General features: G+C 44.5%; 3 protein-coding genes across 4 annotated transcripts; 1 reads left to right on the forward strand and 2 right to left on the reverse strand.

Annotated features, from left to right (window-relative positions):
• Positions 1-300: 300 nt before the first annotated feature.
• On the reverse strand, positions 301-6753 carry LOC119115329 (cyclin-T2-like). The gene is made up of 10 exons (XM_037239754.1): positions 6545-6753; positions 5931-6012; positions 5714-5842; positions 5357-5417; positions 4942-5004; positions 4441-4486; positions 3002-3165; positions 2856-2926; positions 1523-2717; positions 301-1419 (listed from the first exon to the last, which is right to left on the reverse strand). Exons 1-10 carry the CDS (start codon positions 6700-6702, stop codon positions 1346-1348), a joined length of 2043 nt encoding a protein of 680 aa, XP_037095649.1. The 5' UTR covers positions 6703-6753; the 3' UTR covers positions 301-1345.
• Positions 6754-6946: 193 nt separating this feature from the next.
• acmsd (aminocarboxymuconate semialdehyde decarboxylase) lies at positions 6947-9494 on the reverse strand. Of its 2 annotated transcripts, XM_037239757.1 has the most exons (11): positions 9326-9494; positions 9063-9107; positions 8694-8790; positions 8562-8611; positions 8243-8479; positions 8085-8178; positions 7886-7981; positions 7643-7815; positions 7458-7556; positions 7261-7333; positions 6947-7132 (listed from the first exon to the last, which is right to left on the reverse strand). In XM_037239757.1, the coding sequence occupies exons 1-10, from the start codon at positions 9380-9382 to the stop codon at positions 7271-7273; spliced, it is 1011 nt and encodes a 336-aa protein (XP_037095652.1). In that variant the 5' UTR covers positions 9383-9494; the 3' UTR covers positions 6947-7132; positions 7261-7270. The 2 variants fall into 2 exon arrangements, with proteins under 2 accessions (XP_037095652.1, XP_037095651.1); XM_037239756.1 differs by having other exon boundaries at positions 6947-7333.
• A 1729-nt stretch (positions 9495-11223) lies between these two features.
• LOC119115066 (transmembrane protein 163-like) lies at positions 11224-21989 on the forward strand. Its single transcript, XM_037239241.1, has 8 exons — positions 11224-11801; positions 13577-13696; positions 19376-19419; positions 19782-19873; positions 20025-20121; positions 21111-21222; positions 21473-21614; positions 21702-21989. Exons 1-8 carry the CDS (start codon positions 11582-11584, stop codon positions 21760-21762), a joined length of 888 nt encoding a protein of 295 aa, XP_037095136.1. The 5' UTR covers positions 11224-11581; the 3' UTR covers positions 21763-21989.
• Positions 21990-24325: the final 2336 nt, after the last annotated feature.

Raw genomic sequence — 24325 nt, forward strand, 5'->3', positions numbered from 1 at the left:
ACATTAAATGCAAAAATAAAGTTATGTTTGGGAGCTTAATTAAATAGTCAGGGTGTGTAATTGATTGGTTTGTAGTGTTGGCTGCTTTAAGATGCGTGTTAGTCAAATTGCATTGCATTGTCAGTTGGTGCCATCTAGCGGTCAAGTGAAGGCATGCAAAGTGCACCTTGCAACGGAATGAACTTTTTTGGCTTTGGCAATCGAGCTAATCGATATGGATCTGTTATGCGGGGGAGGGAACTATTTGTACAACTGATTTTCATTACGAGGTTGGACGAGAATCGACTTGATTCATGATTATAGGATTCAGGAATAGAGTTTAATGTCGAGAACTGTGAAGACAATGCTTGTAAATGTACCAAATGGATCAAGGACGACAACTCGACCAAGTTTGTCCACCAAAAAAATTAAATAAAACACAGCAGGGCATTTTAGATGCGATTGTTTTTTTCTAAATAGAAATTTGGCATAAAGAGTGACAACTTAAAGTGCCTCATTCAGTACAGACTTCCATGGCACACTATTGTCTTTTTGTTGTTTGGCGCTGGCTGATCACTGCATTTTGCAGCATTTTTTTGTTTGTTTTGAAATTGGTTTCTTCCAATTGTATTGTTCTAATTCCAATTTGCTCCAAACCTGAGTATGTTCGCATACCAAAACGTATGAACATGAATTTGTCTCCACTTCCTGTGAATGCTGAGCGTGTTTGAACGCATCCCTTTGATGACAACTTGGAAATCAAACAGTACTCTAGAAAACAAACTTAGTGAGGAAATGATAACGACACTTAAAAAAAAAAATGCACCCATCAATATTGCAGTAAGGAATGACAACAGACAGAAGTTGAACTCCTCATGCTGTCTATCTTTTTTTTTTTTTTAAATATAAAACCGAGAGGAACGAAAGAGGAGGATGCATATTCCGTGCCTTTGTAATACTTTTGTTTTCCTATTTGTGTATGATGTGAAATGCAGGGAGGTTGTTCCCTTGGATGTAAATACACACTTCCACCTGCCACACACACACACATAATTTCAATTCAAGGAAGGAGAGCAGCAGCAATTTGACCCCAGGAGAAACTGCAGGACTGCGGCCCACCCGGCCCGGAGGTGATAGAACGAAAGCTTTACGTTCCTCTCTCGTTTCTTTTATCACAAGCCCACCGCAGACATCCTTTTTTTTGTTTTTGTACGATGTTCTTTCTGCCTTTCAATAAAGGGTATATCATCAGCCAAGTTAGCGCCGAGGGCACTGAACGAGGAGACGAGCATAGTCCAAGTGGTAAGTGTGGCTAGTTTGTTGTTGCAATTCGCACGTGAAGAAGCAGGGCTGCAGAAGAGCTCGCTCAGTGTCTCTGGTCTCCCACTTCATGGGGCGACCCGCTAGGAGGGAGGTACTGCCGAGACGTCCGCAGCCCACCTGAGTGTAACAGGAGGAGGTTAGCTTAGCTTAGCCAGAGAACCGTAAGCTAGAGCAGACACACTGCGTGTGGTACAGGAGAGGCGCTAGGAGGAGAAAATACCTGCGGCACCCGCACCACCCTTGGAGAGTTTGCTCGCTTTGGAGCAAGAGGAGGAAGAGGAGGAGGAGGGAGGGTGTTGGTTGTGATTGACCTCAGGGTGCGCCCTCTTCCGCGACGCGGATCCGCTGTGAGGAAGCGCGAGTCCCTCAAGGGTCATCAGTCCCGGGGGTCCTCGGAACAGGCCGTCTGAGGCCCCTTGTCCGTTCCCGCTGTGAGCGTATTTGTGATGGCCTCGGTGCGCTTTCTCTTTGCTCACCAGCGGGCTGGAATGTTTACTCTTGATGGAGTTGTTGTTGTTGGCGGCCGCCGATTCGTCCGACGAACTGTGGCGCTCGGCCGACGAGGAAAGCTTGATTTTCATCTTGAGCTCCTCCTTGCTTCTGTCCGACTGGCTGCTTCCTCCGGAGGCGGGAATTGCCAGGTGGAGATTGAGCGAACTTTTGTCCCATTTGTCAGCGTGATGGCGCTTGTCCTGCCCCGACATTGCGCAAGGAACTCGGGTTTTGATGGGCGAGGCGGTGGCACCGCTGGTGTGGCCACTTTGGGTCACTTGATGCGTCTGCGAATACTTTCTGTGATCGACCTGGCTCAAAGACGACGGGTCCCCTCTCACGTTGTCGTCGGTGAGCGCGGCATGCTGTTGCTCTGCTCTGTTTTTCTGGCCGGAAGCGGCAAGCTCTATGGCGTGTTTTTCTCTGTATTTGTCCAGTGACATTTTGGGGGCCGAGGAGGGCGGCGGCGGATAGGAAGACGAAGTCGACGGCTGATGTTTGCTTGCGCACGCTCCTTTGAGTTCCTGCTTGATGTTAAGCTCGCCACTTTTCTCAGTCTTGATTGTCAATGCGGGTGGATGCAAAGAGGAAGCGGAGGCCTGCGAGGGCAGCGTCTGCGCTTGGTGAGGGGGGTCGAGGGGTTCCTGTTTGATGCAGATGCCTGCTTGACTCAGGTTGCTTTGGGGCCATTCGCTGTGGCTCGGTGGGTTGAAAGCGGCCAAGGAGTCCAGCGACAGCGACGCGCATCCGGGGGGAGCCGAAATGGGCAGGAACGGGGCACCCGCTTTGGGAAAACCCGAGCGGGGAACCCCGACGAGGGGGCCGTCGAGCAGGGAACGCTCTTGGAGCATCGAAGGACCGGCCATGGAGGCGTCTGTCAGTTGGCTGCTCTCAGATTTGGGCTTCTTAGCAGCTTGCGTTGCCTGAGACGAAAAGAAAACAAGTTCACTTCTCTCGATCTTGACAGATTGTACAAATTGGTCTTTCAAAATCCCATGCCTATATTCTTTATCCTTTGCAAAAGGTGTTCACATTGAAAAGAGGCAAAGGATTTGTCTTACTCTCCAGTTGCGTATTCTCTTCAAGCGGCTGGGCGTCTTTTCCAGAATCTGCAGAAACTCATGCGTCAACTCTGGAAAACATGAGAACGTTGCATTGACGAAACGGCGGCTCCTCTTCACGCGGCGGCGGCGGCTTCACGTCTTACCGTCGAGCAGCTCGAGGGTGACGGAGCTGTCCACGTACACCCACCAGTGCTTGCCATCGGTAGACACCGGGATCTCCCAGTTGGACCACTTGCATGCCAGGTGAATACACACGCAGGCAATCACGGTGGGCTTGTACTGAAGGCAGAACGTCGTCAGGTGGAGACTGAACGTGTGTGTGCGCGTGCATGCGTGTGTGTGTGTGACGTGAATGAGTGGATTGAGGCATTCCAGCCAAGGTCAGGATTGGTCCCACATGTGAACAAAAGAGGACAGAAGGCGCAAGTGGTTTTAATTCATTGTTTACATAAACACGCACACAAACAATTCACTTGATTTTAAACTTAACAGTAACACAAGTTTAACGTTAAATAAGCTAAAAGACCGAGCAATATAAACAACAGAGTGTTTTGATTATCATTAGCTTCGCAGTTAGAACTAGCAAGATGTCGAGTATATGAAGCTAACACCATCTGTTGTGGAATTTGATCTGTCGCCACAAAAAAATCAAACAACGTCAACAAATTGTGGACATCAGATGAGCTACTGTAAATCTGCGTTAAGTCTAATTAGCCCGGCATGGCTTGTAAAAGCTGAAGGTCGGGTTCACTGAATGGCTCTGCAACAACAAATCATCCCGTAAGACATTTGACAATTCTAAATTCGTCACACACGAAAGGGGAAAGAAAACATGCACTGGATAAAGTCGACATGATCAAATGAGATCACGTTTGTTAGCTGGGTGAAAGAAATACTTGCTTGCTATCAAGGTGATGCAATTGAAGTCAAACCCTTTAAGGACCCACTTTCAAATGCAATGACCTAAAAATATCTCATACAGACTCCAAATTGGGCCTTCGAATTCTTTTCCTAGCATGCAGGTCGTTAATGGGTAAGATGAAGTTTCCATCAATGATATCAATATATATTTTTTCAAAAGAGAAACGCCAATGTGCATTTACAGAGAATCAAAAGACATGAATATGAAGAGAGAATTGTAAAAAATGATTTGGCTGTACTTACCGGAAGGATCTCTATGAGAAATGTTTACGTCTGTGAAATCTTTAGCGGCTATTCAGGCTACCAAAGTGTCTTTTTCGAATTCTGCACTTTTTCGCAACCGAACAAACATGTGGCTTTTCAAGCGCGCCACTACACTTCGCATCTTGCATTCAACCCATATCGGTGCCAACACATGGTCCCTTGTACAATACACCGCACTGCGACCGGGGCCCGGAACGCCACGGGCCGGGCCGGGCCTCGCCGAGCCGGGCCGGCCCCCGTCCCGCTGACGGGGACGGAGCGGCGGGCCGGCCGGCCGCCCGGCGTCCCGAGGACCGCCGGTGCAAGGAGGGCCCGTTGGACACTGAAAGGGCACCCTGCATTACAGGAAGCAATGGTGTGCGGTCAAAGTGCAACAAAGGAGGGGCAGGGTAACAACCTGTTGGTAGCCATGAAATAGGAAGTCTGTGCCAGATCCTTGCTCGCTGCGAGAGACACAAAAGACAAATTATACGACGGGGGAAACCATTTGAGTGCCTTCAAGACAAACCGCGACAGAAAAGCAGCGACCCGAGCGCTGTTCGGATTCCGAGCGATTCAGAGTCGACCGGGTTTTTACTTTTTGCACCGAGCGCCATCGATCCAAGACTGAAAAGACACGACCAGAGTAGCAATACTAGCATTTTTTTTTTAGAGGTACTCGTGCAGTCAGCTTTCCGAATAAAAATGTGAGCTGAGCGCAAATCATTTCAGTCTTGGCCGAGTGAGCGGCTCAAAAGGTTTCGAGTATGCAATAATCACCAGACAAAGTCAAAATGAATCCAAAGCGACAAGTACGTAATTATGTCATCGGGCCTCCACAATTATTAGTATTTTTTTTTTGATGAGGCGGGGTAGGACAAGAGCAGAGGGCACAACAAGCAAAGAAAGAAGCCTCTACCTCGCACTAGCTGGGAACATTTCACCACATCAGTGTGTGGGTGATCAATTGTAATTTCAAAGCCTGGAACAAAATACATGACAGGTGAGTTCAACACAGACACTTGGGAGGTGACGTGTCATTTTTCTTCTCGTCGCGGTTACTCGGACGGCGCAAACAATGGCAAGTCAGTGTTTGAGTGGGACAGAGGATTTTTTTTTTTTTTAAGTCAATTTGGTGAAATAGAACTTGCTTGAAGCCATTTTCATAGCCAACGGAAAAAAGAATGACATGTCACCTTATGCCAATCCACAATGACAAGAGTTGATGTTGAGTTGTCGTCAATAGCAAGAAAGCCTCACGTATGTTTATGATACAAATGGTGCTCTCTCTCTCTCTCGCTCTCATTTCATCCACTCGGGTCACCACTACTTACCAAGCGTTTGCAGCACTATGGATTCAAGTATCACCAGCTCTTGAGCTTGCTGGAGGTATGCCTGAAGTTTGATAGACAGTCATTACATAACAATTGTAATGAGTCTATGATCTCAACCTTAACAGCTGAGTTGAAATGGCCAAAGCTGAAACCAGAGAGGCCATTACGCTAGTCAAACTGAAGCGCGTGGAGCTGTTTGGAGCGTGCCAACAGCAAAAACCACCCCGGCGACGGGGAAGTGGCGCAGGTTATATGTTGGCAAACCGTGGCCAATGAGAGGAGTGGAAAGGTGACACATGGAAGGAAAGGAATATGGAAGAAAAACGTTGGACTTGACAGAGAGATCCCCCTACTTACGTTACTCTTAGTGTCAAGGGGTGACTCTTGCGGGTTTAGGCAGGCGTGTGCAACTTTAATCACATATTCCAGTTTGCGTGGCTGCTCTTCCACTTTGGCAGCCAAAAAGAGCGTTGTAGGAGATATTGTCTGGAATGGACATTATGAAACATTTTAAAAGATCCATCTTCAATGTTTTAAAGTAGGTTTAAACATTTATTTAGGAGAACATACTTACATTCCTGTGAAATTTGGTGAACGAATGGTGCATGAAAAATCTATGCATGTAAACAATTGCAGTATTTATAGTTAGTTGAGAGCTGGAATGTGGGTCAAGGAAAATATTGCAAAATAATTTGAGCGTTCCCTCGGCCACGAATTCTTACATAGCGCGCCGTTCGTAACCTCGTAAGTCGGAACCGTGGCGCCGTTTAAGGTACGGCCCAAATCTTCAATGTTGCATAAATGACGCTTCGTCATGCGCAAATACATTTGTCAATGAGTACAAATATTTCGGGCGACACTCCTCTGTCGGGATTGCAAGCCCCTTTCACGTTTTAGAAACCAGGTGGCTGACCGAGTGGACATAGCCGCAACCCTGGTCCACGGCCTGCTACTTATCGACACGACCCTACAGCTAGCATGCTAGCACGCTACCCGGGGCAAAGAACAACGCGTTCCCGTCGGATTAATTCCGAAAGAGCGCAGACAATTTACGTAAGACACTTAAAAGTAAGTCATCGCTCTTCAATTGTACACTCGGAACACATCAGATCCGCACTGGGGGTCAAATCGGAACGTTTATTAGCTTTAAGCGTCAAGCTTAGGAAGCAGTTTGTTTACGAAGGATACACATTGAGCCTCTGTCCCATGTCTTGAATCAGATTCGCCGCTTGTTGGCGGTAAGACAGTTCCCGGTCCGGTTCTACTCCGCATCGGCGAGACGGCGTGCTTTCGAGCTGCTCACGGCTGAAAACCCATCTCGAAGAAGAACCCCGGCTCGCCGCCATTGCTGTTTGACAGTCATGGAGAACGCGGATATGACGTCAGTGTAGACCGGAAACCGTGAAAAATTCATTTCAATACAAATAAATCGAAATCAACTTTATTTACACACTGACGGACCAGGCAGAAACAAAACAAAACAAAATATAACAAAAAACACCGACAGAAAAGCCTTTTGGTCTTGTGATCACTAAATGTTATGTTAATCCAGCAATTTAAAGTTTGTTTAGTATAGATAAAAAGAAAAGCTGTGTTTAAACCACTTTGGGTCGGTCTTTTATTGATCATTAAAACTTCACATACAGTTAACAAAATTGGGTATGATGAATCTTGGAGTTTATGCAATAAAACAGCCCATTGTATCTTTTTATTTAGATAAACTGGGGACAAGCGGTACAGATAATGGATGGATTGTTGTTTTGTTGTACGGTAGTTTCCTTTCTCAGACGTTACGATTCAGAAAAACCTTTGGAATTTAATACTTAAAATGACTGCTAAAGCAAGCATAAACAACAACACAGACTCAACCCAATCTGAGATTTGAACTTTTATCAGATGTTGGAGTCTATCTTGTTACTCAAATTGTTCTCTTTTGAGGCCCAAAAACTCCAGTGCATTCCCAGCTAGTAGCTTGTCCTGTAAAACAAAGAGACAGTATTGTACTTATCCCCTGTAAAGTCAATTTGTATTGGTGACCAATTAACCAACCAGATGGCCCAAATGGAGTCTTCCTATAATATCGATCAAACATGACTAGTACCTTTAACGTTTGATCAAATTCTTCCATGGACTCAATCAGAGATCCTGGTTGGAGCTCACCCAGCGGGAACGGGTAATCCGTTCCAAGCATCACTTTATCCTGAGAACAAAAAAAAAGGTCGGCTCCGGCTCCCCCACACACCGCCCAGTGCAGGACCCTTTTCTGGCTCTGACACGGGAGCTCACTTTTCCAATGACGTCAGTTAGCAACTTCAGCGAGACCGGATCATGCACGAGGGAGTCGGTGTAAAAGGAACCCAGGTAGTTCCGGGGATTGGACTGGTTGTCCACGGCGCACAAGTCGGGCCGGACTTTGTGGCCGTGTTCAATTCTACCAATGGTGAATGGAAAGGAGCCACCTGTGAATCGTAAAAGGAGAAACACATTTGTATTGTCATGCGGCCTTGCTTGTATTAAACATAACGTTACCTCCATGAGCGAAGCAGACTTTCAGCTTTGGAAATCTCTCAAGGACACCTCCAAAAATCATGGAGCAAATAGCCATTGTTGTCTCTGTGGGCATGCCTTTGTGATGGATGCAAGAAAATTGCACACATAAAAATTCAACAAGCATAAAATGGGGTAGACCTGCAAGCAATCTCCAATGTTTCTACTCCATCTCCCTCACCCACCAGCCATGGCAGCCAATACTTAGCCATCCTGCCATCCATCTGCATGTCCCAGGGGTGGACAAAAATGGAGCAATTCAGCTCCTCGGCTTCCTGCGTGGGAAACAAAGCGTCCGTAAATATCGGCCCGTTAATAAAATGGAAGTGAAATTCTTACGGCGAAGAAAGGATGGAGGTCAGCCGAGTTGAGGTCCCAGTTGTTGATATGCGAGCCGATCTGCACGCCGGGGAAACCCAACTCCTTCACGCAGCGCCGCATTTCCAGCACGGCGAGGTCGGGGGCTTGCATGGGCAGCGTTCCCAAACCCACGAACCTTTTGGGGTGGCTACGCACCGTCTGCGCCAAATCATTATTTAAAAGCACGCAGAGATCCAAGGTGTCGTGTGGCTTGGCCTGAAACCGAATCAACCGCATTCAACCTTGAATCTCAGAAGAGTCGTAGCCGATTGCGCAATTGAATCACTAGGCCACTTACCCAGTAGTTGAACATGATAGGAACGGTGGAAAGGGCTTGAAGCGTGACTCCTGAAGATTGATAGAATCCAAAAGGTTCTTTGAGTTTATTGGTGATTAGCTTAGCGCTTGTACAACACGTGACGGTTTTTACCGTGTTGATCCATGTCTCGCAGCCGCGCCTCGGCATCCCAGCAGTTTTCTTGAACCGCACGAAACAGCTTGCCGTCCTTCATCATCATCGCCTCACCCTCAAACGCAGCCGAAAGTCAGTTCAAAAAGTTCGATTCGGTTTCTCTTTGTTCTACATTGAAAAATGAACTTTTCCGTAATACGGCCCTTTTGTGGAAAGCCAGCAAATGAATCAAACAGGATTTAAACACTGGCGCTGCTAGATAAGGGGGGTCGCGGGGCCACTGCCCCCTGAGATATCCTTGCACCCAAATCCTAATTCCGCCAGTGGATTCGAAGACTGCAGCCACTCTGATGATGCCATGTAAGAATCCTGCAGAACTTGACTCACCTTGCAGTGATGCTGAAGCTGGACAAAGCCACCGTAGCCGTACCTCTGAAACGTATTCAACAACAGAGAGAACTGAGCTTTTGTTGAAACGGATCAATTTAGGATTCAGGTCCGTTTAGAATAATGGCAAGCTCTGCGTGCTATATATTGTACATGCAAAAAGAAAAAAAACCTCGACTGCCCTCCAGCAGTAAAGTTGGCCAATCGTTAACCAAAGTCGAAATAGTGGCGGATAAGGCTGCAACATTCAAATGTGTGCCTACCTTGTTCAAATCGGGCCATTCCTTTGGTAAAATGTGACTATGTATATCAATCTTCATCCTTTTGGACACGGTGTAGCTCTCTTGACAGCACTTTCGGTTTAGTACCGCTAAGGAAATCCGGCAAAGTCCGCCCCAGCCTCGACTTGAAAGCAATGACCGTCAGGTGAACAACACCCGCTGTCATTTATTAACCGAGCTTGCGGTTCTCTGCTAGTTTCATTCATATTCCATAAACATCATATCATATCATGAAGGTGTTTTCTTTTTTTAATGCAGCATTTTGTAAATGACACTTATTTGCACTATTGCAGCTTTCATATGAAATATATTCACTGACCCCGCCCAACATCAAAATGATCTTTCTTGTAATTGTGATATTCATGCTTGTTTCTTTCATGGAGATGAAACCAACTGCCATGAAACTATTCAAAGGGCCGCCACTAGTCTGCGGCAGAAGGTTGCTCTCTGTTTAAGAGCAAATTCCACCTGCTCTGGTGCCAGTTCTTGACTCTCTCACTCAATTACAAATCCAACAGCATGATCGAGAGTTGAGATCGACAGTCAGCGGGCGATTAAATGGCGGCGCCCGTTTCTGCTGCTTTGGCTAACCATAGTTTGGCCAATCTATAAGTCTAAATTGGTTGAATCTAAAGATCTTGGAAACTATATGTGACCCTCAGGCACACTAACTGGACAGTGAGTACATTCAGCTCAGACCTTCACGAGACTGTTGTGAATGATATTCAGTTATGTGGCATCATGTGCTGTTTGGCCAACGTCCTATTTCTTCAGCCAGTGTTTCATCACGATGGTGGTTATTAGCACACATGTAGTTAGTCCCTCAGCATGGAGTCACATGTTCAAGTGTGACAGAAGCACCACAGTGGCCCGGCGTGATTTTGACCTGACTTAGCGGCTCCTCTGTCTGTGGTCGCAATGCGTGGAAGCTAATTGTGTAAGACTCAGAAAAAAAAAAAAAATGATGTAAGTTCTCAGGAGACCGTTTCGGCCGACGGGAGGATATGTGGCCATTTACTGTCGCAACCTAAAACCAGCCTGCATGGAGTGTTTGAGAGCAAAAGTCTACACACCCTGTGGTGATATGTTTAAATATCAGCCAAATGAATGCTTGAATGTCCATTAGACTGATTTATTTATGTTCTTTTTTTATTGTGTGTAGTTGAGGTTAATTTTCAAAAGCGCATTTGCATTCAAGTTTTGTCGCTTTTGTGAATTGAACTGGAACTAGATTCCTACGGAAGAGGAATTAGGGCCAGTGAAGAAAAAAAAAACGAGGGGTGACAGGATTCTGACTTTTTTTCTCAGAATTCTGACTTTATTCTCAGAATTCTGACTTTAAAGTCGTAAAAAGTTAGGCGGAGAGCCCCCCCGAGCACCGGCTGGAAGTCAGCTGGAAGCTCCATGATCCGTTGAAAATGCTTAGCCGAGGCCCTGGAAGCCTCCTCGGGCGTAACAAGTTAGGCGGAGAGCCTCCAGGAGGACCGGCTGGAGCTCCGCTAAAAGCTCCATGATTTCCGACTTTAAAGTCAGAATTCTGAGAATAAGTCAGAATTCTGACTTTAAAGTCAGAATTCCCAATTTCTGACTTTATTCTCAGAATTCTGACTTTAAAGTCAGAATTCTGAGAATAAAGTCAGAATTCCGACTTTAAAGTCAGAATTCTTAGAAAAAAAGTCCGAATTCCGACTTTAAAGTCAGAATTCTGATAAAAAAAAGTCAGAATCCTGTCACCCCTCGGTTTTTTTTTCCTCACTGGCCCTAATCCTCTAACATCGGCTTGGGTTTACAAAAATAACTTCACCCACTCGTGTTTATTATTTTATTCACGCAAACATGAGTGACGGGCAGAAAAGGGGGAGGAGAGCAAACGTGAGGGTACCGCCCGTCCGTCCGTCCAGCGCACAGTGCGGTGTATCGCATCACCGCATCTGTCTCGCACCTGCTTGGCACGCCCTTGTCGAGTGTGCAGGTCACAAGTTGCTCTCCTGCCCATTATCGGAGAACAAATCTTTTTTTTTTTTTTTCAGTCTCTCAAAGCCCTCCTCCTCCTCTTCCTTCCCCCTCCTCCTCCGCCCCACGACGATTGAGCCGCCCGGCACTGGAGTCGTTATAACCCTCGCGCGTGGATGTCTATTGCGCTCCATCCTTCTTCTTCTTCTTCTCGTCGTCGCCGCCGCCTCTGCTGCTGCTCCACTCTCAAACTATAATAGAACTCAAAGCAAGCCAGCAGGAGCAATGACAGACCCGACCAGCCGAGAGTCCTACCCAGTCCCGGACTTGACCATAGTGGACCCGTCTGCAGTCACAGTGCGGAACGGCCAGCGCGCCCCGGATGGCTTCGGCAATAACCATCACAACCACAACAACCAGCAACAGCACGTCAAGAGCCCCATCCAGCATGAGGCGCTCACCTCCGGACAAGAGATGAAAATCACAGACAATGTGGAGGGAGAAGGTACACCAACTCTCTGTTTCTTGTGTATCTTATTTTTGGTTATTAGACCCCCCCCGCTCGGACCGGGGAATGAAGTGCGGTATTTTTAGCCTGCCCCTATTTGAATAATTTATAAGTCAGAAGGATATTAAAGGAATCTTCCATACCCGAGGAGCAAAAAAAAAAGCAAAGATAAATAGCTTTGGGCAGCAGTGGATAGGCTGGATGCCTTGCAGCTGTCGGTTCAGGGTTTGAATCTGTGTTGAGGTTGGATGTTTTTTGGGTGCTTATGAGGGGGGGGGGGGGTTCTGAATATGAGCTTGATTGGGTTTGCTGGAAAAGTATGATGACTTGGCTGGTAACCAGTCCAGGCTCTATCTGGCAAGGTGCCAAATTGAAATGCTGACTGTATGTATTAGAAATATAGAATGGGAGGGAGAAATTGATGAAATCTGAAAGATGAGAATTTCTCCACTCATTTGGGAATTTTCATTTTAAAAAAAAAAGGGGGAATATTCAAAAAGAAATATTCTTTTTGGGAGGTTTCAGCCTTTGTCACTGGAATGGTTTGTATCAGAATCATAAGCTTAATTTTCAGAAATGTACACATTTTGGAATTTAACAAGTGAATGATGAATTCTTTTTAAATTATTGCGCAATCCAGAGCCCGAGGCTGCACAGACATTTGTTCCTTGAAGCCCCCTTGGTACCAGTCACAGGCATGACCAACAAATCCCTTTCTGTGTGTTTGCATGCCTGAAGAAAGACAGAGCGAGCAAATGGAGTTTGTGAAAGAGATTATGTATGACTTTTTAATCCCATTCATTATATGCACCATCGTGGAACTAAACATTCCATAGTGGATAAATCAGCCCATGTTGTATTGTTTGGTCAATCCTGAGCCTGTAAATGACTTTGTGTGGGCATCTAGCAGATTTATTTCATGTTTGTTTACTAAATGCGATTTCGAAGCACCTTTATCATGTTTAACCTTGTGAGCCTGTACACAATAAGAACTTTGCCACTTTGTATGTTTCGGTCGAACATTGGATTGTTATCAAGAATGTGAGTATAATTTCTAATTTATGACATGATCCATGTAATTGGTGGAGGCTAAATACAGGTCAAGGAAACACAGACTAGCTCACTCACAGACTCTTTTTGATTCAACTCAGTGATAAGTATGGAGATGAGTTTGGTGGTTTTGCCCAGTCAGCATAGAAAAAACTGCATGAAAGGGAAATTGACCATTTGTTAATCCCAATAAAAGTCTGTAATTGCATTTTATAGTGTAAACCTTTAAAATAATTCCCATGTGCCTCCATAAACGCTGCACTCACTCTCACTTATGGTTGAAATCATTGACAAGGTCATTAGAACAAACAAAAACGCCCACTCAACAAACTACAAATTTGAGACTGACAGCCAAACCATCAGACTAACCAAAAAACGGGGAACTAAATACAAAACCTCCCCTGACGAGACAACGAGGCACATCTGCACTAGACAAACGCGCGGTGGAAGCTGATTGGTTGACACGAGGAAGGCCGGCGGCGGCGGCGGGGGGGGGGAACGAAAAGACAGCAAAACTTGACAAAACATGAAACAAAACTAATCGCAACAAAGTAAACAAAACCACACATCATGAAAGCGATAAATATCCATTCTGTGAGCGACTAAATGGTTTTCCTTGAGTCTTGAACCGGCCACTTGGTTTGACCTGAGCCTGAAATCTTTTTTTAATTTAATATCTTTCATTAATTTTTTTAGTTTAATTAAATTTTTTCTAATTGCAGGTCTGTTGGAGAGCAGCATGCGCCTGAAGCCTCACGAAGCTCAGAACTACAGGAAGAAGGCGCTCTGGGTCTCGTGGGTCTCCATCGTGGTCACCCTCATCCTTGCCGTGACGGCGTTCAGTAAGTATTCAACGGTCCGAGTCGTGCTGCTCCTTTGCTTTCAGTAATTGCTTGTAACAAAAGATGGCGTCATGAAAACAAAAGTTATTTCCTTGAGATCATTTTTTGGGTTGCCAGGACCTGACAAACCCAAGTGAGACCAAAAACCTACAAGATAAGAAAGTCATTCCGCAGAGTCAAATGTCAATTTTATTTTCTTCGAATGATTGCCGTGACTGCTGTTTGTAGGTATAAATGTGTCCTGGTATTTTTGGTAACCTTATTCTGGTTTTAAGAAGAAGCTGATGAAAATCCAGTGAGACAATTGATTGTGGGCTTGAGTGGACACATTATCACTGGATTCTTTCAGTGTGATTGATTGTTCACACATTGCATGTGTGGCGCTATTAAGAATAATACTTTTTGATTTCACAATCAAGCGGTAGGGGATTTAAATCATCAATCGATTTCCCATTCAAGATGTATGATCACTGTCCAGTTCATTGGGGACACTTTGGTCACAAGAGTATTTTTTTTTTCCAAACTCATTTTGGGGAACTAAGCAGGGTCATGTGGTCAAAGATGGATGTTTTTGTTGTCTGACGCATGACTCAGCGCGACGCGACGTTGCGTGTACGATTCAAGATGTTGCTTTGTCATCCCGACTAAGCGTCCGTCAAACGGCAAAGTGCCGTCACATGTTCGCCGCTTAGCACATTTGCACTTCTCGGAATGATCTCATCTCCAAAGTGACACCCAATTTAGAGCCATTGACGATTGTTTGTCGTCGCTAACAGGATGTACATACGTGACAGGCAAATGTTATGCTAATGTTAAGATGTTGTTACGCTAGCGTTGCCGTTCCAAATTTAATTTATCAATGCGTTATCGGTTATTCCGAGAGTAGGAGTTGTCTTTTGGATTTCCAACATCCGGCTGCCAGATCAGGAATTCTGACAAATAATCTAGATTACGACAAGAATCTCAAAAAAGATATACTCGACTGGAAGGACGCGAGAAGTGCAATCTCTCAGCGGGCAAGAGGACAGGTCACAGGTTCACGGTGGGTGGGGAAATCAATCAGCGACTACGCCTTCACCGCTTCGACTCGGAAAGCGGCACTAGCGAGACAGCGAGGAACACGGAGATAACGCCAACGATAGCGACGGGATGAATGTTGGCAGGCGGCACCTGGGATTCGCTGGTTGTGCTTGAAACAACAAACCTGCCCTAGTTTCTGCTCGTTCCTCTCGCCATCTTGGCGATGTCTCATCATTTGCGGGCCTCTGACTTTCCTTTCTTTTTCGCTTTTCTAATGTTATCATATAGGACAGGAAGAGGAGAAATTGCTCATCTGGAGTACGCCGCACTTTAAACACTCAGTCTGTGTGTACCCAGCTTAAGACAACAACTGCGCTTCCTCCTTTGTTCTGTTTTTTTCTGCTCCCCGCCGAAGCACCGTCATCAGTGTGAGCTCCAACCCAGATACATAAAGTAAAAGACACCAACAGGGTTATAAATAAACCATGGACATTTGCCAATGGCTGTGATTGGGGATCAAAACATGTGACCAGAAGGACAAACAGTTGCGTTTGCATTTTCTGATAAAAGGCATTTCATGAACCAAATTGGTGATCCAAACAAGCGATGGCGCTCAGAGACCGACCATCTTGCCGTCATTACGTGGACATTTGCAGACTGCGGCGTCTTGAATTCATCCGGCGGCTGAGAGAAAAACAACAGCGGCGTCGCCGGGCCATTTATCACAGGCAGGTCGAGGCGGGAGCAATATTTTGCCCGTCTTGCCGCAGCTCTGCCTCCCCGCAACCAACTCCCGCGGGGGTCCTCGGCAGCCAGCCCCGCCCCGCCCCTTCCGATTCTCTCATCTTCATTTCTTCCTCACCGGCTGCGATCTACTCAAACACCCCAGATCTTCTTCAACACCTCGCGTCTGTCTTGCAGCTGAAAACACAATCATTTATTCATGTCTCTATTTTTAGCTGCGGCTAAGTCTATATATAGATGGACTAAGTGTGATTTGGCTTGTAGATGGAAAACCAAAGAGGCTTGCTTACCTGGCATAGAGATTATTGCTGGCTACGCCAAGAATTGGTTGAAGACCAACCACGGGTTGGACCCCGGCATACTTTCTCGGATTAGCCGTCACGCTTGAGATATTTGCGAAGAGCGAAGCAGAATGAAGCCTCAGACGACACGTGCGTTGGTATTGTGCCAAAGAAGCGGAGTCGCTAGCCCAACCTTTTGTCCCGTCCCAAACTTATTGCCGTTTAGCGCCAATTACCGAATGAACGGCAAATTGTGAAAGGGGGCCCGAGATCGCAACAGTGTGTTACTGTTCAAATCACGCAGACGGACAAAAGCTCCGCTTTTACCAGTAACGACCGTGTCCGAACAATGTAGAATTGCAAGAATGACCCGGACACAGCGTAACCTTTCAACAATCATTTCGAAGAACACAAGGGAGCAAGAAGTGCAACCGGGCGAGCGAATGATCATGACGGTAAAAAACCTGACGTGGCACACGAGTGACCTACAAAGATCCCAAACAGGAAATAATTGGAGGCCAATGCACAGCTGGGGAAGGGCCTGCTGAAGGACACCTCACCTCCAAAAACAGGAACAAAAACTGCAGAATACAAATTTTAAGCATTGACTGTGTTGGGGAGAAAAATCAATCCATATCACTTCAGAATCTTTTTCTTAAACCATGACAGCGCGAGATAGCAGCCAGCGTTTAGCTTCAGTTGTTCCAAAAAACCTTGCGACATGTTCTCGGGTTTTGCGTGGTGCTTGGCTGTCAAAAGCTGGCCATCTGCGGCGTAATTATAGGACTGGCCGTCTTGCTCTCTTGTGCTCGCTCTTATTTAGCAGTAAACACCGCTTGAGTATTTTTACCTCTCGTCGGAAAGATCAGATACATATACTGCGGGTGGTGGAGAGGAAGAAAAAAAAATGGTGACATCTCAACTTTCATTCTATCTGCATCCAGAAAGAATTTTCCGGCTTCCCTTTGGCCAAAGCAATCGGCATCTTGTTTCGTTGTGATCGATGGTAAACTGACGACGGCGAGGGATTCGTTAGCGAGAGGCCCGGGCTTTTTTCCATTTTCGCACAGCAGCGGGGTACAAATGACGTGCTGGGGAGAAAGGAGGCGTTTGGAAAAGGGGAAAGCCGAGCCGCTTCATCATTGATGAATTATTCATTAAATCCACTGCATGCTTGGAAATGTAAATAGCCAGATAGAAGGTGCTCAAAGTCTAATGTAAGACTTAAAAAATATATATATTTAAAAAAAAATGAAATTGTCCAAGACCGAAAAAAAAAAAAATATACAAAAACAATGAAATTGTCCCACTGACAATTCCAATATTTTTTTTGTTTACTCTCGAGCTCTGTGAATAATTATGTGAAAAAGTCACAAGGACCAAATATGACTGCATGACACATTTGATTTGTTCACACCACCCAATGATAATTTGCATTATTTGTGTGTCAAAGCATGCGCTCAAATGAATCGACTGACATTAAACACAAACACTCATGGCGCATTTCTGTACAAAAATGATTAAGTTGCCATCAAACGCTCTTTCATTTTCAGTCTTGATAGTTTGAGGTTTCACAAAAGCAAAACAAGTCTCGATTTTTGACACATTTGTTCCCGCCTAAAATGAATTTCTTCAGTTTTGGGTGACAAAACAGTGTTTTGGGTGTTCTGCTGCTAATGAATGAAGAATAGAAACAGCTCGAATCACACTTTTTTTTTTTTTTATTCGAGTGACTGCTTCCTTAATTACAATCTGCAAGAACTTGATTGGCTTTTTCTCGTATTTTCAGTCACAGTATCTTTTTAACAAGCTGCGCAGTGTTGCATCTGGTGAGCACTAAAGTGATCTGTGTGTGTGTGTGTGTGTCTGACTTGATTCCTCTTGCGGCCACAATCTGGTCGCCGCCAGACTATTTGACCATGTGGTCGGCGTTAACCGCAACGGCTGTCGGGTTAAAGCAACGGTTACCAGTGTTATTGTGCCGGATTAATAAACATCGCTGTTGTTTAGAGAAGTGCATGGAAGGTTCGGTAGAGAGTAAAAATTGGAGTATACTTGAGGCCAGTTGCAAGAAGCTCAAAGGATGATAATGGGATTAAGGTTGAGAGACATATATTGCGCAGAAGAAAGGGTTTCTTTTTTTCCTTGGTGAGAAGAAAGACTGAGGCAAGATTGTTATGCACGAGGGAGAAAGTAAAAGATATATGGGAGGTTAATGGGAAGGCATGTTGAAGTGGCAGTGCAGCAGTGCAGCAGTGCAGCGCAGTCGCTCTTGAATTATTGAGCGTGATATTTTGCAGCTGGGCAAAGGGCCGCAGCCTTGTCGGGTGTCCGCTAAGAGGCAGGAAGTATGCATCAGTGGGCCGGTGATGCTGCAGTATTTTTTTTCTGACTGACTTCACGTGTGCCTCATAAGTGCTTCACTGCTGTGTCTGTTAGCATCAAGCTAGGTCATCATTTTTTTTTTTTCAAAACAGCTCCTGTGGAAATGGTCATTTGGTATTTTTTTATTTAAATGTATTTATTTAAATCTATTTATTTATGTATTTATTTATTTAAACCTATTCATTTATTTATTGTATATTCATTTAGAAAAAAGTTTAGTTTGCCAAGAGGTAAGCAAAGCTGCAGTGAGTTTAGTCAGATGCAAAGATTAGCATTCGCTAACAGCGTTAGCTTCTGTTAAGTGGCACGTCGTTGATGACTCGGTGAAGTTCCCGAGTAGTAGTTCAAAACAATGGCAACGCTTTTATCGTCTTTCTGGGTAGTTGCATTATTTTTACGCACCCTGGGCTTCACTTCCGTAAACCGACACGCTCGCTCATCTCATTGCAACCACCTAGCTCTTCTCTTCCCTGGGTTGTCATGGTAACAAAAGCCACCATCGATTTTCCCCGCTCGGGCAGGCGAGGTGAGCCGTCCCCTCGTTTGCATACGAGACTGAACCCTCAAAACGGGCCAAGTTTCTGGGAGCATTAAAAATGCTATAATTGGACCCGTATCACTTTATCAAAGCAATTGGGTATTGATTTAAATGATGAAAGAAAAAAATGCATCTTTCTTGTGTGCACATACTGAAGGATTGGTAGTAACCCATTTGCAGTTGCACCAATAGCACAAGTTCTTTACCCTTCTGTCGTTCTCTCCTCAATTATCACTTTCTCCGCACGCCAGCAGCCCACTGAGCCCTTCCTGTCGACACCTCTCTTATCCTCTCTCGCACCCCTTCTCCACTTCAGCCAGCTTGTTAGCGCTCGTGCCTAAGCCTAAGCGTACACAAAGGTGAGAGAAATTGATCTGCCAGCAGATGACAAAAATGAGAAAATAACACCTACTTGTTTTACGGATTCTTCAGTTAGCCACGGTATAATTAGATGAAAGAATAGAAAAGGTTGTGATATCAGAGCTATGTCATTTTGCATTCTGGTCGGATCCAATCGGGCTCAAACAAGCCCATATCAATTGAGCGAGAGGAAGATTCGTTTCGGAGAACAGACAGATGGTGTGTCAAGCCATCTCTGCACGTTGATGCGATTGAAATAGAATCGGTTGCAAGCGTGCAAAAAAAAAAAGAAATGACGTGTCTGTTAACTGCTCTGTGTGTGTGTTTGTGTGTGTGTGTGTGTTTCCACAGCCGTATCATTCATGAGACACAGCGCATCGGCCTTCGGATTTGCCGTGAGTTTCCGTCCTCCATTTGCATTGATCAATTAGTCAGAACTTTGGTCTGGGTGCTTTATTAATGAGCCTTGCGAGTCGACTTTTATTGGCCCCCGTTGTCTCCAAGGTAACAGAGCAGAAAGGAAGGACTGAGATTACAGTGCAGGTGTACATGAGAACCAAGCTAAACGGGTGCGATGATCCTATCTTTAACCCATTCAGTGCCATTGACGGTTGTAGACGTCAAAGATATCATCTGGGTTGGCGGTTGTTTAATCGTCTACTACAATAAAACTTGTGAAATGGTATCTGATGATAACAAGGCCGTTGGGCTCGTGATTAAGTCGGCACTTGTTTCTCCCCTTGACTTGTTTGTGCAGTTTGATGCCACCTTGGATGTTCTCTCATCCATCATTGTGCTGTGGCGCTACAGCAACGCGGCCGCCGTGCACTCGGCGCACCGAGAATACATGTAAGTGTGAAATGCGTTACACCTTCCATGATGTTCGCAATTTAAGGTCTTGTTTGTTCATATGATGAACAAAATGTCCCAAGCTAGGAATCGGGACGTATCCAGATCCACCTTGCTCAAATCTTGTATCTGCTGTCTTGTGTCTCTGCAGAGCATGCGTGGTCCTCGGAATTGTCTTTCTGCTCTGTTCCCTGTGTATTCTTGGAAAAGCAATTCATAATTTGGTTACCAGGATGCCCCCAGAAGTGGTAAGATGACACACGTTTATGAGAATACTCACAGATGTGTAATTGCCAATACTTGCGGGTTTAAGAGGAGGAGGTGGTTCACTCAAAAAAGTATCAAAATATAGGCAAAATAATTCAAATATATAAAATAAAAAAACACAAATAAATAAAAATATATCAAATAAACAAATAAGATATATTGAGAAAATAATAATAATACACTTCAGTGGAGCCTCAAAACCCAGATGCTCAGAGCAATCTGGAAACAGGGTGGGAACATTTTATCTTCTTGTCAATCCCGTCATCTTTCTCTTTTTGCGATTGTCACACTGTGTGCAAATCGCTTGGTGTGAATTTCAACTGTATCGTCATTACTGTTTCCACTTCATGTTCCGTGGCCTCCTCTGGGCTCTTTTCTGACAGCGCTCGTCTTTCATTGGCACAATTAGAGCCTTGTTTCGGGGGTGTGAAGCTGACCTTTTGCTACTTTGATGTGTCCCTCGAAGTTATCACGCATTCTCGAGCCGGTTGTGATCACATTTGGGTTACCGTGAAGTATTGGGGAGGGAGGGAATCCACATTCGCGTCACGTCCCAGCTCACTGCTCTCGTCGCGAGCCGTCTGCATGCAATTGAGACTGTCATCACCGCGCTGCAACAAAAATGAGACACGGGAACACACTACAGGCTGTTTGCAGCATATTATTAGAGAAAATTGCAAGAAAGGTGTTTTGACATTTACATGCCTTTGTGACACAATCCACCTCATTATACCTTCTCTCATGCTCCAGCACAAACCGCTGCGTCGACGTGTTTGTTTGAGTGGCGGCGGCGCCTCTGCAAAACACAACCACGGTAGTCATTGTGTGAAATTAAATAACGGCGTGCGAGGGCCCGTCCATGTAACTAATTAACTTTAAAGGCCAAGTTTTACTATACGTACCGTATCTTGTCACCGTACTACAATGCAAGTGACTATGACGGATAAATAATGGGTTATTTGTCCTTTAGGATGACTTCCTCTTCAGTGTGTCCATCGTGAGTGGATTTGTGTGCACCGTGCTGGCTGTTGCCAAATTCTGGCTGGGCAAAGTGCTCACGAGCCGCGCACTCATCACGGATGGTAGGTCAATAGAAATAATCAAATGACAATCAAAGACTAAATGTAGCCAATAGATGCACAGGGGTGTGTAGATATACATATATTGTTTTGTATTATTCATTTAATTTAATTTAATTTAATTTAATTTAATTTAATTTAATTTTATTTTATTTTATTTTATTTTATTTTATTTTATTTTATTTTATTTTATTTTATTTTATTTTATTTTGGATTCATATCCTCAAACTAGATTTCTTGTTTTTTTTGTCAGGCTTTAATTCTTTGGTTGGCGGTATCATGGGATTTACCATTCTTATCAGCGCCCAAGTATTCAAGGACCACCCCGATGTCTGGTTCCTGGATGGCTTGATTGGAGTTCTCATTGGTCTCATCATCTTGGCATATGGGGTCAAGTAAGGAAGAAACTAACAGTTTACCACTTGACCTTTCCAAAACTTCATGTGTAGGACTCGCTTTTGACACCATTTCTGTGTCTGCAGGCTTTTAATGGACATGGTGCCCCGTGTGAGGCAAACACGGAACTACGAGCGCTTCGAGTGAGCTTCATTGACTGGTCACCTCCCTGCTCGCGTCTCTTTCCTTCGTAGCGCTTGGACATGGGATTTATAGGCGTACCGTCATCACAAGCGACTGTCTATGCTGCATTCATCCATTCTCAACACCGATTTATAATTTGCTTTCTAATACAAAGGCAAAAGATTCAAAGTGTAGCAGCATCGAGGCAACAACCGTAACTGGTCTGTAAATGTAATGTGTCAAAAAAACAACAATACGCAAACATCATGTTTGCACATTCTGTAGGCGACACTGCTGAATAGTCTCCATTGGAATTAACTGGTGCCTTTTTAAGGTATTCACCCTTTCATATAGGTCACGCTCATGTATTTATTTATTTATTTATTCCATGAATTTTATTTGATCTGAAAGGGTTTTTTGTGACACAAACTTGAACTGATATCTTTTAAAAGGGTTATTGAAAAGTGAACTAAATGAACAGTAATAATACCCAAGTTTGTATATCAGGGTTTTCAGCGACAGTATATCGACAAAGTTCCTAATCAAATCATCAATCGTGTGGGAGTAGACTTCAACCCAATTTGGGTTCAAAATTGGCCCGACCCAGGTTGTTTTTTTGCAAAACAACCCTTCCTGGGCCGGTCCAATTTTTAAGCCAGCGGTTTTAAGGCTCATGCTGTGTTTTGTTTGTAACTTCCTCTCAGGTTTTGATTATCAATACAAAGGCACTGAAATCTGAAGTCCTGTGCCACAGTCTTGGCTTGACTTGAAATATCTCATATTTACCTTTTGTTTGAACATTCTTTTGGCAAAGTTGGATCAAGCAAGGCACACACATTCCAATTTGTAAAATGTGATCGACTGTCATGCAGGTTCTGGTAATTCCCAAAAGGTTGACTGGAGGCAATTGGACCGTTGCCTTTGCTGCTCACCATGATGGATGGAGCAGAATGTACAACAACTCTGCTAATACAGCGCACATTATATTCTGAATTTGCTCACCAGCACATGAGACCTTTTTGTGCATGTTTCCATATTGTACTGAACAGAATGTAAATAACAACTGCACAATATGTCAAACATAGGGCCCGGATCCATCAGTTGAAAGAAAAGAAAAATCACAGATGTAGAGGTATATATTAATAGACCCACATAAAAAACATTTTAGACTAGGAAGCTTTCATTGAAAGTGTAAAATGTTGACGCTATAGTCCTTATATTCCGTAAATATTGTTTGACATACAGTATGAGTAATAAGAAGTCAAATGACACATATATATTTTTTTGGCGCAGTTGGGTGTCATCTGACAGCAGTGGTGATTTCTGGCATGTGGATTATGTACGGCCTTACAATAATTTGATATGTGCCCCAAAACTGAACAGAAAATGGTTTTTGAAACGATTGTGTCAAGCAATGTCATGACGAACCAATTGTTGCCGTTTGTTTGTGGAATTTGCGCCCCCCTGCGGTGAAGAGACGTAGGTACTGTATCCTCTCGCTATTGTGATTTTCATTTTCAAGCCGCTGTCCGACAGACTTGTTATCTTGCAAACATGCTGTCAGTTTGCATTTCCAGTGATCTCAGTAGGAGCTCAGCTGTACTTTCAATCCGAATCTTCTTGAAAATGTGGCTGATGTCCATTTTGTGTACTAGACAGACATCCTCGTGGGGGTTATGCTTAGTGTATGCAGATGATAGTGGTGTGTGTTGACCCAAGGTTAATAAATAATGACCCAGGTATTTACGGTATTGCACGTTGGCTTTTGTAGCCCTGTGTATTTGCAATACTGGTGAGCCCCCTTGTGGCTAGAAATGACATGGCAACGGCAAGAAAGAAGAAGAAATGCCCTGTCCATCCATAAAATGTGGTTTGACCTTGTCAGCTCACCAACAGCACAACGATTCGTATTCCGCCCACTCTCCCCTCTATCTGAAGCATCTGTGACAATCTTGAACAAAACATCATTTGAAGCACAGTGGTTCATATTGTGAGGCACAGAACAAGCATGATAGAATCATCAGGATTCATTCGAGTTGTTTATGTAGCTATTATGCTTTGGATCGAGACTTTTCTACCTCTCTCTTTGCACTGTTTCATTTCGAGATCTTCTAGTGCCCACTTCCTGCTCCTTCAACCATCTTCTAATGCTGCCATGATGGTCTTTTATTCCTGAAGCTTCATTCAATCTCACACTTGAACATGAATCACATATAGATAGCTAGACGTTTGTTGTTGTTTTGCTTAAAGTCCAATTATGAATGGTGGACCGACCCAGCTCTGAATTGTGATGGTTCACCCTTTTCTGACAGAAGCACATCTTTTACTGTTCAAGTTGCACTGATGATCATAGCAAACTGTTGACGTTACATGACTCGTCTCTGTCAATAGGCTTTGCATGGATTTAATACAGTGTAGTCCCCTCAGTGCTTACAACACATTGCAGAGACGAGACACACGCTAGAAATATGTGACAAAATGTCTATCTTGCCATGTTTGTACAGTAATATAATATGTGGTATTACCTACAATGTATACACCATCTATTTATGTAAACAAGTATTTAAAAAAGTGTTTTATTGATTAA

The sequence above is a fragment of the Syngnathus acus genome, chromosome 21 (assembly GCF_901709675.1).
Source record: "Syngnathus acus chromosome 21, fSynAcu1.2, whole genome shotgun sequence".
Taxonomy (NCBI): Eukaryota; Metazoa; Chordata; class Actinopteri; order Syngnathiformes; family Syngnathidae; genus Syngnathus; species Syngnathus acus.